Source organism: Frieseomelitta varia, unplaced genomic scaffold (genome assembly GCF_011392965.1).
Source record: "Frieseomelitta varia isolate USP_RPSP 00005682 unplaced genomic scaffold, Fvar_1.2 scaffold_622, whole genome shotgun sequence".
NCBI lineage: Eukaryota > Metazoa > Arthropoda > Insecta > Hymenoptera > Apidae > Frieseomelitta > Frieseomelitta varia.
Window position 1 is genome coordinate 200,022 of NW_025110393.1, and position 24,246 is coordinate 224,267.

General features: G+C 31.5%; 6 protein-coding genes across 8 annotated transcripts in view; all 6 read left to right on the plus strand.

The window, feature by feature from the left end:
- LOC122534667 overlaps positions 1-2,835 on the plus strand; it is a 6,819-nt gene extending 3,984 nt beyond the window's left edge. Inside the window, exons 8-11 of the mRNA XM_043665521.1 lie at positions 753-841; positions 943-1,065; positions 1,808-1,876; positions 2,673-2,835. Of these exons, the coding sequence (XP_043521456.1) occupies positions 753-841; positions 943-1,065; positions 1,808-1,876; positions 2,673-2,690 (299 nt within the window). The 3' untranslated portion in view covers positions 2,691-2,835. The remainder of the gene's footprint in view (positions 1-752; positions 842-942; positions 1,066-1,807; positions 1,877-2,672) is intronic.
- A 3,438-nt stretch (positions 2,836-6,273) lies between these two features.
- Positions 6,274-8,349, plus strand: LOC122534660. The gene is made up of 5 exons (XM_043665512.1): positions 6,274-6,431; positions 6,792-6,882; positions 6,968-7,062; positions 7,946-8,063; positions 8,147-8,349. Exons 1-5 carry the CDS (start codon positions 6,315-6,317, stop codon positions 8,215-8,217), a joined length of 492 nt encoding a protein of 163 aa, XP_043521447.1. The 5' UTR covers positions 6,274-6,314; the 3' UTR covers positions 8,218-8,349.
- A 1,114-nt stretch (positions 8,350-9,463) lies between these two features.
- Positions 9,464-11,071, plus strand: LOC122534662. The gene is made up of 5 exons (XM_043665516.1): positions 9,464-9,573; positions 9,953-10,043; positions 10,104-10,195; positions 10,674-10,791; positions 10,860-11,071. Exons 1-5 carry the CDS (start codon positions 9,532-9,534, stop codon positions 10,943-10,945), a joined length of 429 nt encoding a protein of 142 aa, XP_043521451.1. The 5' UTR covers positions 9,464-9,531; the 3' UTR covers positions 10,946-11,071.
- A 967-nt stretch (positions 11,072-12,038) lies between these two features.
- On the plus strand, positions 12,039-14,736 carry LOC122534664. Its single transcript, XM_043665518.1, has 5 exons — positions 12,039-12,195; positions 12,771-12,873; positions 13,338-13,429; positions 13,525-13,642; positions 14,297-14,736. Exons 1-5 carry the CDS (start codon positions 12,154-12,156, stop codon positions 14,368-14,370), a joined length of 429 nt encoding a protein of 142 aa, XP_043521453.1. The 5' UTR covers positions 12,039-12,153; the 3' UTR covers positions 14,371-14,736.
- Positions 14,737-15,716: 980 nt separating this feature from the next.
- On the plus strand, positions 15,717-19,285 carry LOC122534661. 3 transcript variants are annotated; one of them, XM_043665514.1, is made up of 6 exons: positions 15,717-16,028; positions 17,951-18,047; positions 18,428-18,524; positions 18,647-18,765; positions 18,846-18,954; positions 19,198-19,285. In XM_043665514.1, exons 2-6 carry the CDS (start codon positions 18,003-18,005, stop codon positions 19,260-19,262), a joined length of 435 nt encoding a protein of 144 aa, XP_043521449.1. In that variant the 5' UTR covers positions 15,717-16,028; positions 17,951-18,002; the 3' UTR covers positions 19,263-19,285. The 3 variants fall into 3 exon arrangements, with proteins under 3 accessions (XP_043521449.1, XP_043521448.1, XP_043521450.1); XM_043665513.1 differs by lacking the exon at positions 15,717-16,028 and adding an exon at positions 16,575-16,714; XM_043665515.1 differs by lacking the exon at positions 15,717-16,028 and adding an exon at positions 17,750-17,821.
- Positions 19,286-20,149: 864 nt separating this feature from the next.
- On the plus strand, positions 20,150-22,815 carry LOC122534659. The gene is made up of 5 exons (XM_043665511.1): positions 20,150-20,300; positions 21,472-21,583; positions 21,830-21,954; positions 22,319-22,433; positions 22,645-22,815. The coding sequence occupies exons 1-5, from the start codon at positions 20,259-20,261 to the stop codon at positions 22,743-22,745; spliced, it is 495 nt and encodes a 164-aa protein (XP_043521446.1). The 5' UTR covers positions 20,150-20,258; the 3' UTR covers positions 22,746-22,815.
- The last annotated feature ends 1,431 nt before the right edge of the window (positions 22,816-24,246 follow it).

Consider the following 24,246-nt stretch of genomic DNA (forward strand, 5'->3'; position numbering starts at 1 on the left):
AAAAATTTTTAACTTTTTTTTTTTTTTTTGTTTTTTTTTTTTTTTTTATTTTTTTTTATTTTTTTTTTTTTTTTTTTTTTTTTTTTTTGTTCTTCGAACAGGAATGGAGATTCATTTTTAATGCGAATTTTGTTTTTAATTATATTGATTAACTGATCTGAGGATTATTTTATTTATTATTATTTTCAAAATTTGCTCCATTACTTTTCACATCATTTTCGTGAAACTTACTTCATTTATTCTTCATAGAGGAAAACATTACGTAACATTTCGGACATAAGAATTACCGTAATTCTAAATCACGCTCTTCTTTATAATTAATTGTTCACAATTAATTATTGCACCGATCTATAACAAGTTATTACATCTGCAATGACTCGTGTTATTTGAAATCACAGTACGAGATCTATAATTTTTCAAACAATGTGCTTCGTTTTAAAAACATTAAAAACGCGGTTGCGAAGTTTAATGAAAATTCTTTACGAAATTTAATTAAATTTAATTGAAACTTTATAATGAAAATCTCGTTTCCAATTTTAATACCGAGGAATCTTATTTCATTTCAAATGCAATACTAGTAAAATACTTTATAGAAATAAAAACGTTTGTTTTAGTTAGCAAAGCCATTCGTTTCACACAAGATTGATTTCAAAAATGAAGAAAAGAAAGAAAATTTTGTTTCTCGTGATTTCTCTTGACGATAGTAACTATTTTACGAATTAACAACAAATTATTCGGTAATTTTCGTATAGAGCTCCTAGATGGCCAGCATAAAGGCGAATTCCCAAAGGACGAGAGGTTGATGTGCTACATGAAATGCATCTTGATACAAACTAAAGCGGTAAATAAAATTTCTTAATATATTATTAATATCGAAAATATTATATTACTTTTCGAGAGATTAACGAAAAGAAACAAATAAACTATTATTTTCTTCGTTAGATGAAGAATGACGAAATCATGTTTGAATTCTTCGTGAAGAACGCCCGTACAATGATAGTCGAGGAATATGTCGAACGTATTGAAAAAGTGGTTGAAAAGTGCCGAACCGAAGGCAAGTATCATTATTGTTATAATATAATAAATACGAAAAGAAATACTGACCCTTATTAATATTGTATTATTATTAATAGAGTATCGTTTATGCAATTTTATTCCACGTATAATTTATTACATTTACTCGTTTTTATAATTTATTATATAACTACAAGTAATTTATTTCGTATCATAGTAAGATATTTCATGTATCTTTTCGTATCATATGGATTTTATAAATTTTTGGAATATTAAATGCACGAATATCTAGTTGTATTTAATTATTGTTCATGTACTCGAGAAATTCTGCTGCTCAATAGTATATTTGTTCCTAATAGTATCATTGAATTGGTAATTTTTTTAATATTTATCTCAATTAATACAGAAATAATATCTATTTATTTAAAAATTGCACAAATATTCGGACAACGAATATATGTTAGGTTCGTTGATGAGAGACATACATTTGGAACATTACAATAGATTATATTTAAATTACAAAAAAAATGTATAAAGAATATTCTATTCTTACGACATTGAATTACAAGTTTATATTATTTAGCTTATTTGTATGGTCAATATTCAAAGCAAAAATATACGCATTAACACAAATAAAATTTCTGTTTCTACTAACCAGCATTTCCGACACAATGAAAACTGATCAATTCAACGAGACTGTTATAAACAAATGTACAGTATACCGGAGCAATAATCTCTTGGACACCACACGGTGTCCGAATATCTGTCCCGCTAATTTGTAATTATTTTTGCAGTTACAGCAACGGACGGCTGCGAGGCCGCGTGGCAATTTGGCAAATGCATCTACGAAAATGACGCGGAGGTGATTTTTCATTACGATTACACCGAAAATAATACCTTGGGTGCAGTAACTTAAATCCATCTATTGAAAACGAAACTTTTTCATGCAACTGAAATTGTACTTTTCTCACAAATTTTGCAGGAACCCTCTGTGCGAATTTTTAGCAAAAACAGAGATCTCTCGTTGTCTCTTTTTTGTTTTTTTATTTTTAAATTTCGTTGTTTCATAAAATAATAGAAGAATCCAAAATATATCACTATCGTATGGAAAATAATATTTCTTCAGAATCTTTCGATCGAAACTTTATATAAAACATCATGCACTTCTCGGAATACGAAAGAGAAACGTCTTCAGGTGAAAATACAATCTCTTCGAAAGATCCCTATTTCTGTGAAAATCGCGTGAAATACGATGCCTCTGTTTTTCGTCATGTCATAACGAAAAATACCGAAAAGATGTGGAATAATTTTCTACTAAAAAAAAAGATGCGAATAACAAACGTTCCTCTGCTTGCAGTAGTACTTTCAAAACCAATTTCACAAATTAGTAATCACGTACGATCGTTAAAAATTTCAAATATTCGTAAACTCTATTGCAGCTATGTTATTCAAACAACTATTATTATTTCCTTCTTTATTGTTATTAATTCAACAAATCATTGAAAATTTTTCCAACTAGCACTAAGTAATTTGAAATTTGCAGTTACAAATTTCACGAATTATTCGTCGTTCATCGCGTTAACTAATAAAAACGAATAAAAGAAACTTTGCAAATTACAACCGAGTAAATTTCAACACTTGTGAAAAATCTGTTACAGTTGTACCTGGCTCCGTGAACAACTCGCTAACAACGGACTCACTAGCTCATCGAAGAAGCGAAAGAAATTTCCAATCCATATCACTTAGGCGTCATCATCTTCGCTATCGTCGTCGTAGTAGTCGGACAAAAGCTATGGCAGTGTGTAGAAATAATCGGAACAAACCACAATGCAGAAGAGTTTGAATCGATGTCTCATTTATTCACGATCATCGATCAATGAGAACCAGAACACTTCAACTTGGGTACAAACGACCTAATAATGGATCTGATTGTTAAAAGGTACTGATGACACGTCAGCTTTCTTTCAAATTGAAAGGCTAGCAATTGAAAGGGAAGTTACCTATGTTCCTAAACGATTCGCCAAGTTGAAAAAGTGTTGTTACTTGTAATATATTATATAATTCTTGTATTATAAAGGCACAATTTTATAAACGCACTTTTCGTCTTTGATATCACACCGTGTATTACACATTTTATTTCTAACGTAAGGACCTGAGCTTTGTTTATAAAAAAATTATTAAGAGTTTGTTTCGTTGCATCATTTTTATATTTTAGTAATTTTTTTTTTATATATTTTTCACGTTTAATTCCGAGGATAATTTTAGTGAAAAATATCGAAAATATTTTCCTGTAGATGCCAATTTTTCTGTAATATACCAAAGTTCAAAATTTATGAACCGGGATTACGACAATGATAATTAAAGATCATCAATAACAACTTAAATTTATTATCGTTTCATATTCTCTGAATTTCCATAATGACGTTGGACTTCGTAGCATGTTAGATAAATATGGACTTTTCGAATTTTCCTGGAACTTCAACTGAATAATATTTTTCGACTCGTAAATTTCGTTCGATAAAGTAATAAAAATTATAATAATGTAAATTATATAATAAGTGTAATAAAAATTATATAATAAGTGTAATAAAGTAATAAAAATTATAATAATGTAAATTATATAATAAGTGTGATAAATTATAACACATTATAGTATATTATAATTTATTATAATACATAATAAAAAAAATTATTTATACAATAAATGTAAAATTATATAATAGCGATAAATTTAACGGACGATAAATTTAACGCCAAATGATAATAAATTCTTGGAAAAAAAATAGTGAGGATGTTCTTGGAAGAGCTATTCCTCGAACGAATATTCTCCACAAAATGAAGATAAAATTATGGAAATTAAACGAATAATAAATTTATTGTCAGAACGATGAATAATGAATTTATTATCAAACTGACGAGTATTCGTTGAAAAATCAATTCCTCGAAAGAATAAATTTGACAGATATAAATATTTTTAGATTAAATAATAAAAATTAGATGAAATAAATTCATTAATAAAATGATGAATATTCTTTGAAACAACATTTGTCGAATTATTGTTCAATAAGATTAATAATAATTAGATGATAAAAATGAAACCAATAAAATGACGAATATTCTGCAAAATAAATCCACTGTTGTCCAATGTTCTTTAAATTATTCAATAAACACCCTATTGATTCCTATTTTTACAATTCTCCACGCGTCCTCTCCAGTGGACTTTATGTAACCACTTCAACAACGACTGCCCGCCAATAATCACGATAATTAAGATAATCATTGATAATTAACGAACCGCCTTAATTTTTCAAACATTGTTACACAAAAGAAAAACAACGCGCAATAGTCGACGATAGTCATCACTGAGAAATGATAAGTAACTGAATGACACGAAGGAAAATTATCGAGCTACATTTCCGCACGAGGGTTCAGTTCGATGGGAAGGGATGAAACATCGCATCGATTTCACAGCTTTATGATATCGACGAGATTTATCTTGCACAGTCTCGTTCGTGCAGACAAATTTGTAATTCGTCGTTCGAATCGATTAAATATTTTGATCGTACGTAAGATCAGACCGGTTTCCACGGATTATCACGGCTTCAATAACGATCGGATTAATTCGAGGCCGTTCGTCATTCGGGCTAAACTAAAGGAAAAACCTCCAGTCCGGTTCTAATGGTCTGTCGAACTGGCTGGATTAAGGATCTACCGATGCGTCAAATTAAGGCTCTTGATCCGATTCAAGTGAATTTTATTACTCTTGAAAAGTGTAATAATAATTTTGTAATAAATAAATAATTGGATGTAGAAAACTGATCATTACTTTTACACATTGATTTTAGTGCATTTGTTAGAAAAGAAGATGAGAAATTGGTGTGTTGGACAGTATTAAATATTATTTCTAGAAATTAACATTTGTCAACGTTAGGGCAAAAATTAAAATAACAATATTGGTATTTAAATGTTAATATTAATCAAGCTAAGGAATGTAGAGAATACTATTGGTCACTCAGAATTTTGCCATTTTGAAACACACTATTAGACCGCGAGTTTTTATAGATTTATGGGAAATTTGAAGATTTGAAGTCAAAAATTTGTGATAATGCCCAATTTACTAACACAATTTACTAACGAAATATAAAATACTAAATTAAAATATTTCGTATTATTTAAATATCCAACAGATGAAACAATTTCTTTCTGGCCTGTATGCGTACGTCAAGAAATATGAAATTGCACAAATAGTCACGTTTGATATTTCTAAAATTGACTTCAAATTAACAATTGATTCATTACAGATAGGATACCAAATAGAATTAACAACTATCCACCGGTTACAATGATTCCATTTAAAAAGAGTACTATAATTTTTTCCGGACTTCACACGCGTACCTATTTTCGATGATTATAGGCGATAATTGGCATGAAATTGAGCAGAATAATTAGTCGACTAATTGATCCAAAAATCTGTCTAAAAGGCGAAATCATGCAATGAATTACCACGATGAAACATTGTATGCTAATGGCAGCAGAGTGACTAACACGAGACAAATTGCTTTTTATCGATCATTTAACCGATTTTTTACTTTATCCTTACGAAGATTAATTTTAAAAGCAAAAGTTAAATTAAAAGAAAAAGAAGTTTATTATAATATATGTTTTTAATGCAATATAATAGATAGCAAGTGATGACAAGTGATTTAATATGCAACAAGTAATTATCTCTTAATTTAGGAGGTCATTGATTAATTTATTATACCCACAGTAATAATAATAATATAATAATATATCATTATATGACTGTACTAGCCATATAAATTGATATATGATATTATATTATAACGATGTTATGTAATAATATACATCAATATTTATGTAGTTAAAATTTTATTTTGTTTTTTTCGAAATTCTAATTTCGCGCTCCAAATTTTTAAACGCAAGTACACGAATTGCATTCTTGTAATTTGAGATTTTCAACAAACGACAGAAAAATTAGCCACGAAACATAGACACGTGACGGGAAGAACATTTTTATTATAATTGTACGAGCAACAATCACTTTTCCTTGATCTGGTGAACGTCGTTGTTATTTAGTTCTTCGTTCGAAGCAATTAAGGGTCATCATTTTTCGCGCGGATACCCCAGAAATTGATCATTTTCCCGTAGATCTCAATCGAGCCGCGTTATATAAACGACAACACAGATCGAGCAATTATTTCTCTTCCTGTTATTTCGCAACTTTGTTTTAACACCTCCAGAGATGTTGGACGTATATCCATCCATTCTTGTCTATAAATATGACGTTCATATGTCGACAGGCGTCAGTCAAGTATTGTGATTCTTTTGGAATATTTTTCACGCGAACTTGCAACATGAAAGCTATTTTCGCCATCGGCTGCCTCTTTCTTCTTGCGGTGAGTGCAACGCGTGTATTTCATTTTAATATTTTAATATTTGTCTCGATTAAGAAATTACTATGGCTAGAGAATTCGTGCGTGTGCTTTTCAACAATAACAATAGCATTGTTAACATTTATCGATACGTGTTACGAATATATTTTATGTATGCCTTTATAAATGTATGTGCTCTTTATTAAAATTCTCTGAGCTTCATATTCATTTCAATATACGAGCAACGTATAGAAAATTAGGAACGGGAAGCACGAAACGAGAGACCAAAACAGAAAAAAGATCGATCTAAAAAAGAACAAGACGAAGAGAAAAGTTTTTTTAAGGATTGTAAAATAAAATTTATTATAAAATTTATATATTCAGGCGGCGGTACGCTCTGGCGACAATGACGAAGCGTTCAAAACTTTGAAAGATGACATCAAAGCGTGCGCCGAAGAGCAAGAAATTTCGGAAGGTAACGAGATACAATAATTATTCAATCTTTTTGAAAATAATTCTCCGACACTCTGATATTAAAAGCGAGTGTATCTGTGTTTTAGATCAGTTACATAAGTTCTTCGACGTAAACTTGGAAGGCGATGAAAAACAGACATGGGGATGCATTCAAGTTTGCGTTATGAAACGTTTGAATACCGTGAGTCATTTTTCTTCATTTTTTGCGTCGTTTCATTAGACCGACTGATGCAATTTTTGGGAAATTTAAGATTTCAATGATCTACGTAATATAATTTTAAGAATGCGCATTATATGCATTAACTTTAAATTTTTGTTTGTCAACCTTACACTTGCGATCAGTTTAACTCAAAGAGGATAATATGCCGAGAAGATGTTTAAAACCGATGTAAAACTCAACCGAAAAAAATTACAAATTGTTAGAAACATTGATAAGAACCTTTTCCGTATTTTGTTTATATTCGAGGCATTTTTTGACTTAGGGAGATATACATGACTGAAAAGCAGAGCTCTTGTTACAATGCATATTTGATAAAATAAACTTTAGTCATATTCGCAGAAATACAAAATCACATAAATATCCGCAATGGAAGATTTAAAAAATAATTATTCTTTTATTAATAATTTATAATAAGATCCTTTTCTAATGTACTATATACAGTACAATACAGTACTACGTTATAATAATTGAACATTTATTGTTAGTACAATACGGACAACGAACGTTTCTCTACTGTTTATTTTCTGCATTTTCAAGTTTCGTATTCATATTTTTAATAAGTAACTAATGCTTTATAAAATCTACATGAATTTTTTCAATCATTCTGAAACTTCAGCAACAAACAGATATACATAAAGAACTATCTAATTGTTATATTTATTTATTTTTTTTATCAATGTCTAATAACCGTGTATATTAAAATTAAATTAAACAGATTCGTTTTGCAATAATTTAAAAGTGTCAAACATTGCACGACAGTGCATACAATTATTATATTTGTACTTTTACTATTTACGTTTAACAACCTTGAACTACATTCACTGATATAAGAATGATTATTTAGTTCGTAGATGGTCATATCGAACCAGAGAATTTTAGAGAACATTTGGAGAAGAACCCTAAACATACAGCCGACGAAATTACAGAGATCATAGAAACATCAAAGAAATGTGTCGACGATGGTAAGCAAAAATTTAAGTAAATGTGAAAGAACTCAGGAGACATTCATTATATGAATTTTTATTAACTCGCTTGATAATTGCAGTTGCGGAAATATCCGACGAATGTCAAATGGCGTACGAGTTTTCAAGTTGCTTTGTGAAACTGGCTAATTAAAAGAGATTTCGACTTCCTTTCGATTACTTCGATAGAAACACACTGGAATTACTAGATAAAGAATAGCAAAATTTGGCTAGTTAGTTATAAAATGAAGTACAAAAGTAACTGAATAAATATCTCACCTTGAAATAGCAGAGCAGAGTTAATTGTACTTCATTCTCTTTTCTTTTTTATTATCTTAGCTTTTTGTTTTCTTAAGTACATTCATCCGGAATATTCAAGAAATTTATTAATTAAAAATTAGGTAAGAACGAAACGAGACATTGCAATATTGTTTGCACATACTCGTGAGTTTTTGAACTTTATATTTATGTAATATTACATATTTATGTTTAACAATAATAGTTATGTTTATAATTTGATATAAAAATGATTATTTAGTTCATAGATGGTCGTATCCAATTACATATGTAATGTAATATTACATATCTTTAGCTATTTTATTTCTTTTCATTTTTTCTCATATCTTCAATATATAACCACGATTATCGTAAAATAGCATTATCTTCGATTGAGCAGGGAATATATTGAAATTATACGATATGCTATAATTAATTCCACTAACAAGAAATATATAATATTATTTAATTTTACTACTCGAGTATCTCGCTACTTTTTTTATTCTTATCGAAGTACACTACCGACTAAAAGTTTAAGTACACTTACTGCATTTGTACTTCATGCTCATTGTTAATTTAATATTTCGTTGCATGATATTTCTGGCAAACATGTCCATTTCCTATTCACAATATGCGAAAATATTCTACGCAAGAACAACAGTAATAATATAGTGAACTATAGTAAAATTTATTAGTATACTAACAATAAGTATAGCAAAATTTAATGGTGAAACTTAAATTTAAATTTTTATTAATTTTTATTAATTCTTAATTAAAACGCGAGAGGAAACGAAAATGAAATAATTGAATAAAAATTTCTATAACTCTCTGTATGAATATAATAGTTCAAACTTTTGGCCGACATTGTATATATGAATCGAGTCGTGGCTAAAAAATATTGATCGGAAAAATAAGTAACCCAAGGTAGTAATTATTACCACGGTCCTTCGAAGTATATAATTACTACATACAACGTTTCATGATCGTGCGAGATGTGGATGATTCGAAACGATCAGTTAGTACGACAGATTTTAATAGACTTTTTTTTATTATTTTTCAATGATATGTAATAGACTTTTTTTTACAATCCTATTTGCAATATAAAAATCATCGTCGTTCGCTAAGAAACGTTCAGTTCTGGAAGTAAACTTTTGAAACGTGCTCACCGTTCGCCGAAGAATCAAACTTCAAAATGAAGATTATCCTGGTTGCCTTCTGCCTTGTGCTAACTATCGTAAGTAAAATATTAGTGCAATTGTTCCTTCTACGTATGAAATTCAGAATTTTTCAGTTTGAAACCTTATTCAATTTCTTTCTTTCAGAGTATTCTTTTGATTCCAATTATCTTTCGATTTGGAATTTGATTTCTTTCCTCCTCTTTCTAACTATTTTCCCAGAATAATTCTGCTTGAAATTTTATTTTTTCTCCTTTCTTTAATTTCGATTTACAATTTTGTTTCTCCTCTCTTTTTCAATTTAGAATAATTCAGAGTTTTTATCTATTTTTTAAATGGATAATTTCCTAAATTACAGGAATTTCCTAATTTATGATTTAAATAGGCAGATTTCCTAAATTATTAGCCTGCTATTATCAATATTCATTAATTATTCAGATAGCTAGTCGAGCAGATTTCATCGACATGTATTTGGAATTCTCAAAGGATGCTACATTGGACTGTGGGAAAGAAAATGGCTTCACCGAAGGTTAATATTGTAATTACTTTTATATCTTTTCGACGAATAGCTAAAGAAATGCGATTTCAGACGATGCAAGAGCGATATTTGACAAGGATTTGGAAGTCGGATTGGAGAATGCTACGTGTCTAAAAGCATGCATATTAAAGCAACTGGGAATGGTGAGTGAATTGAAGAAAAATTCGAAAACATTTTCACAATTTCGATGTCTCCTTATAAAAATTTTGACTCCATTAAAATTTCAAAAAATAACAACTTCTTTCAAGAAATATAAATATTTTATTTATGACAGTAATAGTATTTAAGTATTGAAACTGTAATACACAGTACATGCTCATCCCTCAACTGTTTCCTTTAATTTCGATTTTTTATTTGAAACTGTATCTTTTCCCCTCAAATTTAGAATAATTCGAATACTAGAATAATTAGAATATTATTAATTAAATATAAATTCATTTCAAGTCGAGTCGATGTCCAAAAATAACTCATTATCGATAAGAAATATGTAGAACGTAATTCGTTATATTTCGTTACCCTTGGATCGAGCAACAAGAACAAAATTTTGAAACAACAAGGACAAAAATTTGAAAGAGTCGGTGAGAAATTGATTATGGTATAATCCCGATTTTTTCGTTCAAGTTGAGGAACTCGAAGATAAATATGAAGATGATAAAGGATTTCATCAGAATTGTGCACAAGGAAGATCCTGAAACGATGAAGATCGGGTTGGAGCATGCAGACTACTGCCACGAGAAAGGTAAATCGCGTACATCTATTTATTAAAAAATGTAACTCCAAATTAACACGCTGTTCTGTTCGTTTTAGTCAAAGATTTAACGGACGATTGCAAAATGGCATACGGTCTTATTGACTGTTACTTGGAGAAGGGTTCTGCGTTAATGTCTGCGTAGAAAATGTCTGCTCTGCGTTTTTATGCAATTGAATTATTTGTAGTTATATTATTAGACTAGGACAATAGAGATCTGTGTATCGTGAAATCATTGTTCGATAACCAATAAACGTGACGTTACTGATCAGTCATTTTTTAATCTGAAAAATTTCTCAGAAATTTCGATGTCTTTCCCGCAACCGATCAAATTTTTCTCTCCAATATTTGTTACAATTATTTAATTTCACGTCAAACTCATCGTGTCTTCTACCTTCCCAAAAATCGTGCCCTTTCCGATCAGTCTCTTTTCCACCAACTTCCAATTTCGAATTAGAATCATTTAGTTTAAGTTCATATCTCCTCTTTTAAAAATCACGCCCTTTTCGATTAATCTCCTCCTCAATCGAATCTTACTTTCAATTTCCAGCGCTAAACATTCGATTTTAACTTGGTCTCCCTCGTTCGTCTAAAAATTATGTTTCTATCATTCTCTACTTCATCAAATCTCTCTCTCTCTCTCTCTCTCTCTCTTTCCATCTTCCAATTTTCAAGTTATAATAATTGAGTTTCACCTCCAGATTCCAGAAGACTTCACCCACAGTCTCCCTCAATCGCCCAGAAATCATTCCAAAAACGAGTCTCCAATCAACGAAAGTCCCATTCCACGAAATCACCCAATTCTCCCCGTCTCCTCTCCCTTTTTTCTTCGACATCCTACAATCAGAGAAATCGCTATGCTCGATTCTCGGAAAAGCGTTGCGTACCGGAGGAAGAAGAAACAAATAAATCAACGAATGCTCGATTGCACTGTCATTTCTAATCTCCTTGCGAAGATTACAGTACACGGGCGACGTGTTTATTACAGGATTGTTCGGCCCGGTAATTTACGTTGAACGAGTCCTTCTTCCATGATCGACGAACGCACAGCAAACAGTCATTTGCCCGCGACAAATTTGACGCATCCGAACGGTGATTAGGCGTATTTCGGCCGTACTTGAACCAACCTTACGTAAATCGACGTAGAAACCGGGCCAATTATCTCGTTTCCTGCCGGCACGGCTGGCTGTCATACTTTAACACCAGCTATTGTCCCTGTCCGTTTTTTTCATATAAATATCGTCCCGTCGGGCACAGTGTCGCACACAGTGATATCGCCAGGGAATCACACGAAACCGATCGATCCTGTTTGTGGAAATTGATTGATTTTTCCTGATCGCGCATCGTTCAAAGATGAAGACAATTTTCGCCGTTACCTGCCTTTTGGCCGCCGTGGTAAATATTGGACATATATATTTCGGACATTTCGCAGTTTTTTTTACAACTTTTGGTCATTAAACCCAGAATCTAATTTTTTGAGGAACTGAATTGATCGTTTAACCTCTTGCGCTGGAATGACGTGTCATGCACGAATGTTTTGTTCCAAATTGCAACATCTTCTCAGTTTTAAGTAGATTTAAATATAATCCAGGCAAAGCAAATGATAAGTTTATTATGTTCTTAATAATTTCCATCCAGTGATCGTATCGACGAGTTCAAAAGAAAAAGGAAGCGAATTATTGTATACGGTTCGGTCACTCGTTATGGTCCGCGAACCAATTGCCAGCGCAAGGGGCTAAAAATTAATAGGCCAGGCAATATCAGAAACACCAGTTGAAGTTCGCATTTCAAGATACTGCGACTTTTTTTAGAAATTTGAAAAAAATTTTTTGAAATTGAATTTCTCGGAAATCAGGGATATCAAGCACTTTTTCCTTCGAATAAATATAGCTTAAACATTGAAACTATCTCGTCTTAAGGTTTCTTTTTTTCAAAGACTCTAGTACACAAAATGACGAATTTATTTGCAGACTGTTGTGCGTGGTATGGACCAGGACGCTGTAATAGGAAAATACATGGAATACTTGATGCCAGATATCAAACCATGCGCTGATCAATTTAACATCGCAGAAGGTGAAAACTATTTCTATATTAACACCAAATAGAACTTTCAGAATAGTCAAAATCACCAATCTGTAATTTTTCGTCTTTATTATATTATATTAGAAACTTTTTCCCATTCTCTTATCATGTTAGTCTGTTATGTTTTCTTCATTCTACTAGAAACTTTTCTTAAAATTTTGCATTTTCATTTCTACATCATAGTCGTGGCAAGTTCTAATATTATCGTTCTAAATAATTTTCAAAAATTTTAATACATAATATACTGATAATATTGTAACATTTTATTATTTTCTTGTGGTTACGATTCTAACATTCTAAAATTCAACGAAATATGTTCTAAAAATGCGACAAATTCAAAAAGGTTTCTTTCTTGATATAAAAAAAGTTTCTTATTGTAAAAAAATCGATGAAATCTAAATTTAACGATTTCAAAAATTATGCAACGAATAATTAATAATTGTTAAACATTGCAGAGACTGCCTCGAACATACAACAAGCAGCAGCAGCAGCTGATATGAGACAAATGGGTTGCCTGAAAGCATGCGTAATGAAACGAATGAACGTGGTACGTGTATTCCTAATCGAACAATCAATCAGACATTTTCTTAATCGTTCGAAGAATTTAACTTCCAATTTTTTTTTTTTCCTCTAAAATTCTAGTTGCAAGGCACCACCTTCAATGTGGAACCGATATACAAGATGATCGAAGTGATTCACGCTGGCAACGATGAGGATATTAAATTAGTGAAAGGAATCGCGGTCGAATGCGGTGATAACCGTAAGCATTGACTTTGAATTTTATTTGTTTTATAATTAATAACATCGAAATTCTCCTAAGTATCTGTTAGAAATTGAGAAACTAATAGTGGCAGCCTCTTTAAACTACTTCTTCATTAATGTCACTGGGGACAAAAGAAAATTATTTTTATTCTTGCTTGCTTCTTTAAAAAAAGAGATACGTATAGAAATTTTATTATTTAGAGAAGATTAATTTTCTCATTAGTGAGATACGTCTATCGTCCCTTCATATTTTGATTTTTGAACTGATCACATTATTCACTGTGGCCATTTTTTTCAAAATTATATAATAATTGAAAAATAGAAAAAGATTCGAGTACCCGTTCACGCGAGCTTTGTTTTTAATCTTAACTTCCACTTTTTAACTCAATCTTTTGATTATTTAGAAACGAAGCTCTGTAATAACAATAATAACGTTGTCAAGAGTAATATTCTGTTTCTCGAGACTCGTAAACAACATGAATAAGCAAATTAATGCCTCTCGTAACTGGAATAGCTTCAATTTTAGATTCAGTTTCGTGTTTGCAATTGAAAAGCCATCTTGAAATATATATTAAAAAAAAAAAAACAAAAGAAATACTCTGGATGAAATCTCATCGATACTTGCATTGACAAGCTATTTTCTTTGTTACAGTCAAAGGAGAAACGGACGAGTGCAACATCGGTAACAAATATACAGACTGTTACGTACAGAAGATGTTCACCTAACAAGGCAGACGACCAAAAACCGTTCGTCGAAGACCGCTGAGTTGTAATCATTATAATGATATTACACTTTGATTGATGAAATGATGTAACAGATACGGCTCGTGCACGCTTTCGTTGTTAACTTCATAAGTATTCACCGAGCCATCGATGCACGCGTGTTAATTCTTTTTATTACTAGTGATGCAGTTGAATAATAAACAATCGTTCCATGACAAAAACTGTCTCGATGATCGAAACACCATCCTAACGAATGTCTTACAATTTTTATATGCAGTATTATTTCAGGCTCTGCATTTTATTTTCGTAAGATTCCCACGGGATCAAATTGTTGTTCCATTTCCACCAAATAATTATTTCAAACAAAAAGTATACGATACAAGATTTAACACGTTGACTGCCACAGTGATCACTAATTATCAACGTTCATATTCTTTGTTTCAGATGTTGATAATTGAAATAAGGCTAAATAAATGGATTTCATTCTTAACTTAATTTTTTTTTAAGAATTAAACATTTTGTCCCACAGGCAGAATATTAAATAAATTTTTTGTGTGACACTCAACGTGTTAATATACTGATTAATTCTTCAGTAGCAGGTAATTTTATACTCACATGCGCGGTAACTGGATCAGATTTGATTCGATATTACTTCTTTTTCTACGTACCTGAAAGCAAATTTTTATATTAGATTTCTTTTCCATGATTTTATCTTTTTAAGTTATTCTAGTATATATTAATAATGTTGGTCCCTGCAGAGAATAGGGTTATTTCGTTTCTTAATAATAAATATGGTTTTTAACCTACGACTTGTTAGAATATCACAAGTTGGAACATTCTCTCAATTGATATTTTCAACAATTTAACAAGTCATTGCATGTAATTTTATTCCGAATGAGACAGATTTACTTAGTACTTTCAAAATGACATACAGTTTCTCAATAGTAAAGAAAATTATTAAACAACGTGCTGTTTAAGGGGAGTTGATGGGAAAAATTTAAACAAGAAACAGGATTATAATCCGGACTGCAACGTTGGCTCGTCTATCCTGAATTTGAAATTTATCACACACGTGCAATTATTAAAAAAAAAAAAAAACTCTGCAAAACATGTTTCTCTGCATTTCTCATCATGCATGGTTTTCTACATTGTTTGTCGTACAGAACATGAAGAAATTGCACGTTCATTAAAATTACCAAAGGTCTAAAGTTAAGTCTAAAAGTTTAATGCCGAATGCACTCATCTTTTGACACATTTTTTTCAATATATATTCTAGTAAGCTATCCAAGTGAACCATTAAATAGTAAAACATTCAAAAAATTGAATCATTCATGATCCAATTTTCTGAGTTTGCTCTTTCCTATCTGAATAATCAATGATTGGTTCGTTTCATCGACTGTCTATCCGATAGATCGACGACCACAGAGAACGAGAAAGATCGCGATTCGAGGGAAAAATATACATATCCGATCTAAAGTTCCGCGATCCAACTTCGAAAAGATATCCGGCGCGTGTAATCGTTTACAAAGCCAACCATTTGCAAAAGTGTCCCCGCGCCGTTGTCTTCGCTGTCGCGTAAGGTCGTCGTAACTTTATTCCATCCTGTATGCTATGCCAGACAACTTCGGACCATTACGGGCTACATTATACCGCCTCACAACGTGAGCCGCTTACGCTAACGCGGTCCTTGCACGTCTTTGACTACGCAACCTGCTGTGAATCGAAGAATAGACAATTTTTGTGGATTATGAAGAGCGGCGATGAGAAAAGGGTGTGAAACAAAGTTTTGATATTTAAAATCGCTAAGTTCGACAAAATGATGCCTCGAAATTGACGACTTGCGCTTTGTGAGATGATAGAGAAAAATAATTTGAAAATTTTGCCTATTTCAATTTCTTCCTTTTCGAACCTTCGTTGTTCATATTCTTGTTTTCTTGAAGTGCAACATTTTAAAAAGGAAGAAGCGCAATTGGAGAAATAATTATTTATGGGCATTATTTATGGGCATTTGTATGCAATATTTTCGTGAGCCAATTTCAAAATTCTTTAAAATATAAAATAAAAAAGAACCTATCCGGCCGAAAAAATTTTACACGTCATTCTACGTATTATTATCTACATAAATATTAATTATCTGACTATAAAGTTCGATTGTCAACTAATAAAAAGAAAATCTATCTAACCACAAAAAACATTTATATACCATTCATTATTCGTGCAAATATTGTACATATTTATTCAGTTGAAATAAACGTTACGTGAAACTGTAACATTGCCTGATAAAGAAAAAAAAAAAAAAAGAAGAAGAGAAAAGGAAAGAAAAGAACAAAATTGGCGTAATTCCCACGTAAATCGCAAACACTTATATATCTGCACTTTTTTAATTTTTTCGATACAGTGCCTAAAAGAACCAAAGAGAAAAAAAGAAAGGAAGAAAGGAAGAAGATGAAAAGCAAATATATTCGTCTCCCGTCGCTTTCGAGATGGAGAATTTCCATGCACGATCACTTTGCATCAGTTCTCAACGTGAATCATGTATACAGGCTCGCGTGCGTCTACCGGGTGGCCGTAAAGCATCAGCTTGCTCCACGTTTGAAATGCACAAAGCGTTCGTGCCTCGAGTGCAGGTTAATTATTCATAACGCGTTAACGCTACATTGTTTATTCATAAGCGGATTGTCGCGGTCTCTGCGTGAGTGACGAATCGCTGGCTCCGCTTAATCTCATTCTTATTAATGAAACTGCATGGACCGCTCTCACGGCAGGTCCAACTATCACGATTCCAGAAAATATCGAAGCTCATCGAATGTTCGAATCTGTTCACTTTCATCGAAACTAAAAATTGTTTACGACGATTATGAAAAAAATTTAAAAAGTTTTGTAGCGCGAATATTAGCGTCTCAGTGTCTTTTGAATGATCATCGTAAATGATAGTTTTGTTAATTACCGATTATGGAATTTATATGTCAGTCGTCTCGATTTTTAATGTTGCATCATTTTTTCAATCTAGTGATCGTTGCAATTTTTCATATAGAAAAGGGGTAGAACTTTAAAACAATTAAAAGAGTCGTCAAAGAATAAATTCAGAGTTTGACTCTGATTTTATCGCGGTGTGTCGTTATTATTTAAACAATGGATAAGTAACGACAAATTTTCACAAATTGCAGGGTAACTTAACGACACTCTTCCTTTCGAAATTAAAATATTTACCTTGAAGATTATTATTCAAGACATTATTCAAAGCAGAATTATCAAAAATTATCTTTTCCTACGTGTCTGTTCTTTTTTATTTCTCTTATTTTTCTCTTTGTCGTCTAGTAAAGAAAATGTTCTCTTATCAACATCCTGTTGAAGTCATTTAAACAGAATCATGTTGTTCTAAAACCGTCGTGCCCGGCGATTGTCGTATGTCACGTTGTTGTTTCATTTTCGCTGACTGATTCACTTTTAATATGTACGCGTTAAACAATTTTGGTTAAAATGTAACATGTTTGTCAACTGAGGTGCCGTTTTCATGGTCGACGGTAAGTATAAGCACAAGTACCTCGCAATCGCTTAACGCACAGTTTGCTCGTTCTTTCAGAGAGACTGCCACCGAATTTCTCGTTGACTTTTTGCAACAGTGACTTTGAAGAATGAAGTGGTATCTCGTGATCTTTATTTGCATGCTTTCTGCTAGCGTAAGTAAATTAAATATATTACTTTCTTCCTTATATATACACGTTCTTCTGAATGAATCATACGACTCCAATTTAAAATTTTTACACGTGCGAATTTTTGAAAATTCGGAATTTTCAGAAATATCACAGCTTTTTGTACTGAGAGTGACATTCTTTCAAAGAGACAAAGGAAAAGATTTTTTTTGTGTAAAAAAATCCGAGGAAGAAACGATAAAAGAAAATAATATACAAACATCGAGTATCAATATCACAAATGTTCTATCATGCAACTTTAAAGTGAAAAAAATAATTTGTAATCATTACAACAGTCGATACTTTTCCATAGTCGACCGACTGTTAAAAAAATAATCCATTCCTAAGAATGAAATAATTTATTACAGGCTGTTCGCGCAAGCACTATAATAGGATTCGCAAGAATGATAGACATTAATATAAAGGACGTACGACAATGCGTATACCAGAGCAACTTAACCGATAGTACGTAAATCTAAAATAATAATAACTACCTAGACAATTTAGACAACGCAAATTCATTGAGAAAATTTAAAAATTTCGTAGTTTCGTTTTTTTCATTCATTTCTACTCTAAAACGATTACAGAGGACATGATGAAGTTGGACACTGCTTTTCGTAATGTGAACGTATCGGTAGAAAGCCTCGACGAGTTTCAGTTGAACCTCGGTTGCTTCATTGTGTGCATTCTGGACAAAGCTCACCTTGTAAGCACTCATTTTCATTCTTCAATTTTTTATTCGTCGATTTTCGAAGAAAAAGAGAAAAAGAATTTTATTCTTTGCAGATGGAAAACAATGACATTCTGCTGGACATTTTAATAGAAACAGCGGAGCGGAACGATTTCCCCGTGGATGAAATTACGAAACAAAAATTAAACGAGTGCTTCGAGTTGGGTGAGTATAATGATAGTATATATTGTACTAGAAAAATGACACGTATACAAAATTTTTGAAATTTCATTAAGACTGGAATGAGACACGATTATAAAATTTGAGATAAGTCTATCTTATACTGGGTTGTTTGGAAAGTATAAAATCCATATTCACATCATTAGTCATTAAATCATTAATAAGCAAGAGGATTCATATTTTTAGATATTTATAAATAAGATATTTTCATTTTTTTAATTGTTCCAGCGACAGAACAGGACGATCAATGCAAGCGTGGATATGTCTTTGCATTTTGCTTCATAAATCAGTGATACAAAGTATAATAAAGACAAAATAGGGAGTCACACAAATAATTAAATAATCCTTGAAAAGAAATTACATTCAGAGAACGTAAATATATTTACGTTTCACTTTTTTTAGAATTGATAATACTTTATAATTAAATAATAAATAATTTGATAATCTTTGAAAGGAAATCGCGTTTGTGCTATCAATACAACAATTATAGAACAAAATTTACGTTTTAGATATCAATAAAGTTAAACAAACATTAATTCAACGTTTTATTATCGCTTGATATTAAATGAACGATAAAAAGTTACTGCTTGCAAACTTTATCGCAATGCAACATTATCTAACGGTGAAGAAAAATTGACGAAACGTTGCTTCAGCATGTTACTTCTATTTTAAACGTCAAGAAAATAAAGTAAACGCAACAAAGCAATTATTATTTTGCAAACGCGATCGAACAGTCGTTATTTCAATCCTTAATGATTGAAAAGTAGAAAAGTAGTTGCTTTCTAAGATAATTGTAGATACAAATTGCGGCAAATGGCGTTATTAGAGAACGATCATTTCAGAATAAAATTCACGCGGAGTGAATATTAGAAAAATTGACATCTGCTTTCGTTTATCTCTATTCCTCAGCATCATTCAAACGTGTTTAGAATCAACGTGTTACTCAAAATGCGTAAAAATGTAGACGATTCGAGGGAAACTGAACTCACAATATAAAAATAAACAACGATGATAGATACCAGTGTGAATGAAGTTTCAGGCAAAACAAACGTCAATGGATTTCCAATAATTATTGTCAATAATTATTTATTGTTACATAGCCGTCTTATGTAAACGTTTCACATAAATGTCAGCATATAACCCGACCTTTAATCTCTAGTAGCGATTCGAATCGATATAAATGAAAGGGAACCAACGACTGATACCAGTAAATTCGTACGTTCTCTCGAAAAGACAGATTCAATTTACATATTTTAAGTTTCGTTGACAGATCTGTGAGACTCGAAGCCATGAAACATTTGCTGCTGATACTGTTCGCCTTTGTGGCGTTGGTGAGTAAAAGTAGAGAAGAAAAAGATAAGAAAATCAAGAATATCATAATTTTGAATGAAATTACGCGCACGGTTCACTGAAGTCGTTCAAATCCATCGAATCAAATGATATTGTAAAGAACGAAATTGTAGAGAATGATAGCTCGTTGTCAATTTTGTGTGTTCATAAAGAAGCAACATTTTTTATTGTTGTAATTGAATTAAATTGCAAAATTTGTAAAATAATTGAATAAGAAATCCATGAAGGAAGAGTTTAATTTTATCATTATTTTGTTATTTACTCTTTGACAACATTTATTACTACATAAGTAATTTGTTGCCGAATTTTATTAGATTCTCTTGTGAATCCAAAAAAAATTTTACAATCCCGTTGTTATTTCAATCATTTAAAAGCTAATGATCATAAAATGTCAATCATTTAAAAACCAATGATCATAAAAATCACTTTGATCATAAAATTACATGAAATATCAAGCATTGATAACCTTTTACAACTGCTACGCATTTTACATTTTGCTGACGAACGTTAATTAGTATATACAATTATATAATATTAAATATTATATGATAATTGTATTATGTTAAATTTTATTAATTCTATTATATATCTAAAAAAATCTCGCAATCTAACATATGAAACGAACATACGTATTCTGCGTAATTTCAATATAATTTTTCTACAATTATAACAAAAACCATATTTTATTAATCGCTAACGAAAGCTGAACCGACTGCTGTGGTGATAAATAAATTGTGGATTTTTCTGTATTTATAGGAAACTTTAAATTGAAAAATTGCGGAGAACGCATGTAACGTGAAAATATTCAAAAATATCCATAGTATATACTTTCTACAACATTTAACTAATTTTTGACTAATTTTTAAGTAACGTTAATTTTAACTAACGACTAATTTTAACTAAATTTGACTAATTTTTAAGTAACGTTCTAGTTTTTTTTCGCAATTATATTCTCAGAAATATTCTCAAAAAAAAAAAAAAAAAACGCGTAAAAATCCACAGTGACAGTAGATCAATTACGTTGTTGTCTAATAAAATTTTCAATTCGATACATTCTATAATTCAAATGCCAAAATTTCTAGAACTAAGAATTACAAGTGTATGTCGAAATGTTCAAATATTTAAACGAACTGTTCTCTCGTTTAATTCCAGGCATCTGCTGAATTAAGCGACGTGGAAAAAGCAATAATATATACAGCCGAGCTTTTGGCGACCGATTATGAAACAGCCGAAATGTGCTTGCGCGATGCGAATGTAACAGTTGGTAAGGAACGTATAGTTGCTAAATAACTAAGAAAAACCAATGAGATTTAACCCTTACTCGTACGTCACACAAAAGTTTGGAAATTATTATGAACATTATCACGCTTCAAAAAATTACAAAAAATAAATTATGTAGTACTAATAAATAAAAAAAGATATAATTGATGATTTGCCAGTGGACGCGCAACAACATAGAAAACAAATCGAGTTCAAAGGTTTAATACAGAGATTTTCTGTCTGCTTTTAGATGATCTTGTAAAAGTATCCAAAGTGCTAGAGCAACTATACAGTACGTTTGTTAATAATAAAGACATGGACACCATTAGAAAAGGCGCTTGCGCTTTCACTTATTGTGCGAAAAAACGAGGAGTGGTGAGTGAAATTATTTTATTAAAATCAGGTAGAATTAAACATATTTGGTAAATTAATAATTAGCATATATAACAAAAATAAATTAATATTTAAAAAATGGATTTTAAGGGAAAATGGTAGATTTGTAAACGAGTCACAATGATTAAAATAATTTCATCAAAGAGTTTATAAGTTCTCGATCGAAGAAATAACAAACTATGCATTTTTAGTAATGTAGTTCTACTATATAACTATATATTTTTAGTAATGTTTTAGTAATAAACTATTTTAATATTCTTCTTTAAATACACGAGTAAACCTAATCACTATTACCTAATATTTCTTTCTCTTGTTGTTTCTAATATCTTCTCCTCCTGTTTTTCAGGTGTCCGGTTCAAAAATCCAGATAGACAAGATGGAAGATATAATCGAAAAAAAGAAAATGCCACTAAAGACGGAGAATTACTACAAAAGAATTGCAAGGGAATGTATGAATAGAGGTATACGAGTTACTATATTTTTTAACATCCTTTCCCTCTTCGACGTAGTAAAAGAACTTGACTTTTTAAATATGTTTGTCTGACAAGTATTCAAAGTTCTCTTATTTCAAATGCTTCTTTACTTTCATTTCAAATATTTTCTCGCTCGTCAGATATTCCTTCATTTCCTTTAATATCCCTCTGTTTTCAAATAAATTCTCTATTGTTCCAGTGAAGGATATAACAGACGAATGTTTCGTGGGACTCGAGTTCTACAAGTGTCTAATCCACTTAATCGACCACGGCTCCGCATACTCAGCTGAAACTACTTAAAAATTTCTTGCATCGTGTTAGAGTTTGATACGTCGATGTAACGAATTTGAAATAAAACGAAGCTTCGAAACGATGTGTTAGGGCGATTTCCCATTAAAATTATGTGTATGAAAGACGTTTCTTGTCCGCATAAAATAATTTAATATTCTATTTTTAGATAAGGACAATAGTTCGCCTGTTTTTTTTTTTTTTTTGTGCTGGGAAAAAGTTCTAACGTCTATCGCAGCTGTTCGGACGCGATGGTTTATTGTTGTCTTCCCCGGCCGTTGATGTGCTCTAAAAATGGTTAGCATCAAGTTTCCTATCGATGTTTAATAATTTTACCGTTTTTAGAGGAATTATGTCCGGGCTGACGGTTTAAACGGTGATTGGCCCACACTCGCCATCACTTTTCTATAAAATAAGCCTGCCGTCAGCAGGGAGGACATAGTGCAACATTAAATTCAAGACAGTTATTGCGATGATACATTCAAGAGTGCGACATTAAATTCAAGACAATAGTGTGACAGTGTATAAATGCACTGAATGCGTATCAATGCGTTGTCATACATCAATTCGGGGTCAGTCTTTCTACTATATCGTCATATCTGCTACCACTGCTAATCTGCTATTATTACTATTAATGGTGAAACAGTCACCAAGAATTAGACACCCGATCCACGTGAATCTAACATAAAATATATAGTCCACTCCTCGCGATCTCCGATCATGTATCTAATATTATAATACAGGGTGTCCATAAAGTCTCTTTACAATTTCAAAAATTTATTACAAAGGCAATTGACGAGATATCTTCATCAGATTTGTTCTATGTACTCAGTGGTTATCAAGACTTTCATCACATTGCATTTCAAGTAGCCTGTTGATGAATAAGATACTGTTAAATGGTTACCCTTACCAAATGGTTACTCCTCAAGAGAAAGCACAGTGTGTATTATGGTTTATTGAAACCAAATCGGATCTGCAGACTCAGCGAAACTTCAGAATTGGGTATGGAAGAAATCCACCGTCACGTCCTTCAATTCGTGCATGGCACAAAAAATTTATGGAGACAGTGTTTGATAAAGGGAAGAGTGGACGAGGAACACATCTATCGTGTAAGAAATCGAGTACCATCTTGATGTGCTTCGTATAACTAATAGTTTCCATATAGAGGTGTATTAAATGAGGCAGGAAAAGACTTAAATATATACGTCTTATTTTGTAATAATTTCAACTTATCTGTCTTCTCATTTGTCTTCGTAATAAATTTTTGAAATTGTAAAGAGACTTTATGGACACCCTGACTTCACCGTTAATCCGCCTCAAATACAAGCGCGCGAATCATGCTCATATCGCTTGACACATTGCGACACAATGAATTTTTCCTGGAATCGAAATAATGTTTTCCTTCATTTTATCCAAGATAAACGTGCATCATACGAACGAAATCGCTGCAGTTATAGTTCCTTATGTAAGCTCGTTGATGTAACGATCGTGCGAGACAATTGGCAACGTCACA

Excerpts from the sequence above, each read along its gene's own strand:
- LOC122534660 (XM_043665512.1), top strand. The coding sequence starts at position 6,315 with ATGACGTTCATATGTCGACAGGCGTCAGTCAAGTATTGTGATTCTTTT. Across the intron at positions 6,883-6,967 it reads AGAGCAAGAAATTTCGGAAG|ATCAGTTACATAAGTTCTTC; the intron begins GTAACGAGATAC and ends TCTGTGTTTTAG. Across the intron at positions 7,063-7,945 it reads TTATGAAACGTTTGAATACC|TTCGTAGATGGTCATATCGA; the intron begins GTGAGTCATTTT and ends ATGATTATTTAG.
- LOC122534662 (XM_043665516.1), top strand. The coding sequence starts at position 9,532 with ATGAAGATTATCCTGGTTGCCTTCTGCCTTGTGCTAACTATC. Across the intron at positions 10,196-10,673 it reads TATTAAAGCAACTGGGAATG|TTGAGGAACTCGAAGATAAA; the intron begins GTGAGTGAATTG and ends TTTTCGTTCAAG. Across the intron at positions 10,792-10,859 it reads AGACTACTGCCACGAGAAAG|TCAAAGATTTAACGGACGAT; the intron begins GTAAATCGCGTA and ends TGTTCGTTTTAG.
- LOC122534664 (XM_043665518.1), top strand. The coding sequence starts at position 12,154 with ATGAAGACAATTTTCGCCGTTACCTGCCTTTTGGCCGCCGTG. Across the intron at positions 13,430-13,524 it reads TAATGAAACGAATGAACGTG|TTGCAAGGCACCACCTTCAA; the intron begins GTACGTGTATTC and ends CTAAAATTCTAG. Across the intron at positions 13,643-14,296 it reads GGTCGAATGCGGTGATAACC|TCAAAGGAGAAACGGACGAG; the intron begins GTAAGCATTGAC and ends TCTTTGTTACAG.
- LOC122534661 (XM_043665514.1), top strand. The coding sequence starts at position 18,003 with ATGAAGTGGTATCTCGTGATCTTTATTTGCATGCTTTCTGCTAGC. Across the intron at positions 18,525-18,646 it reads CCAGAGCAACTTAACCGATA|AGGACATGATGAAGTTGGAC; the intron begins GTACGTAAATCT and ends AAACGATTACAG. Across the intron at positions 18,955-19,197 it reads AAACGAGTGCTTCGAGTTGG|CGACAGAACAGGACGATCAA; the intron begins GTGAGTATAATG and ends TAATTGTTCCAG.
- LOC122534659 (XM_043665511.1), top strand. The coding sequence starts at position 20,259 with ATGAAACATTTGCTGCTGATACTGTTCGCCTTTGTGGCGTTG. Across the intron at positions 20,301-21,471 it reads TGTTCGCCTTTGTGGCGTTG|GCATCTGCTGAATTAAGCGA; the intron begins GTGAGTAAAAGT and ends GTTTAATTCCAG. Across the intron at positions 21,584-21,829 it reads CGATGCGAATGTAACAGTTG|ATGATCTTGTAAAAGTATCC; the intron begins GTAAGGAACGTA and ends GTCTGCTTTTAG.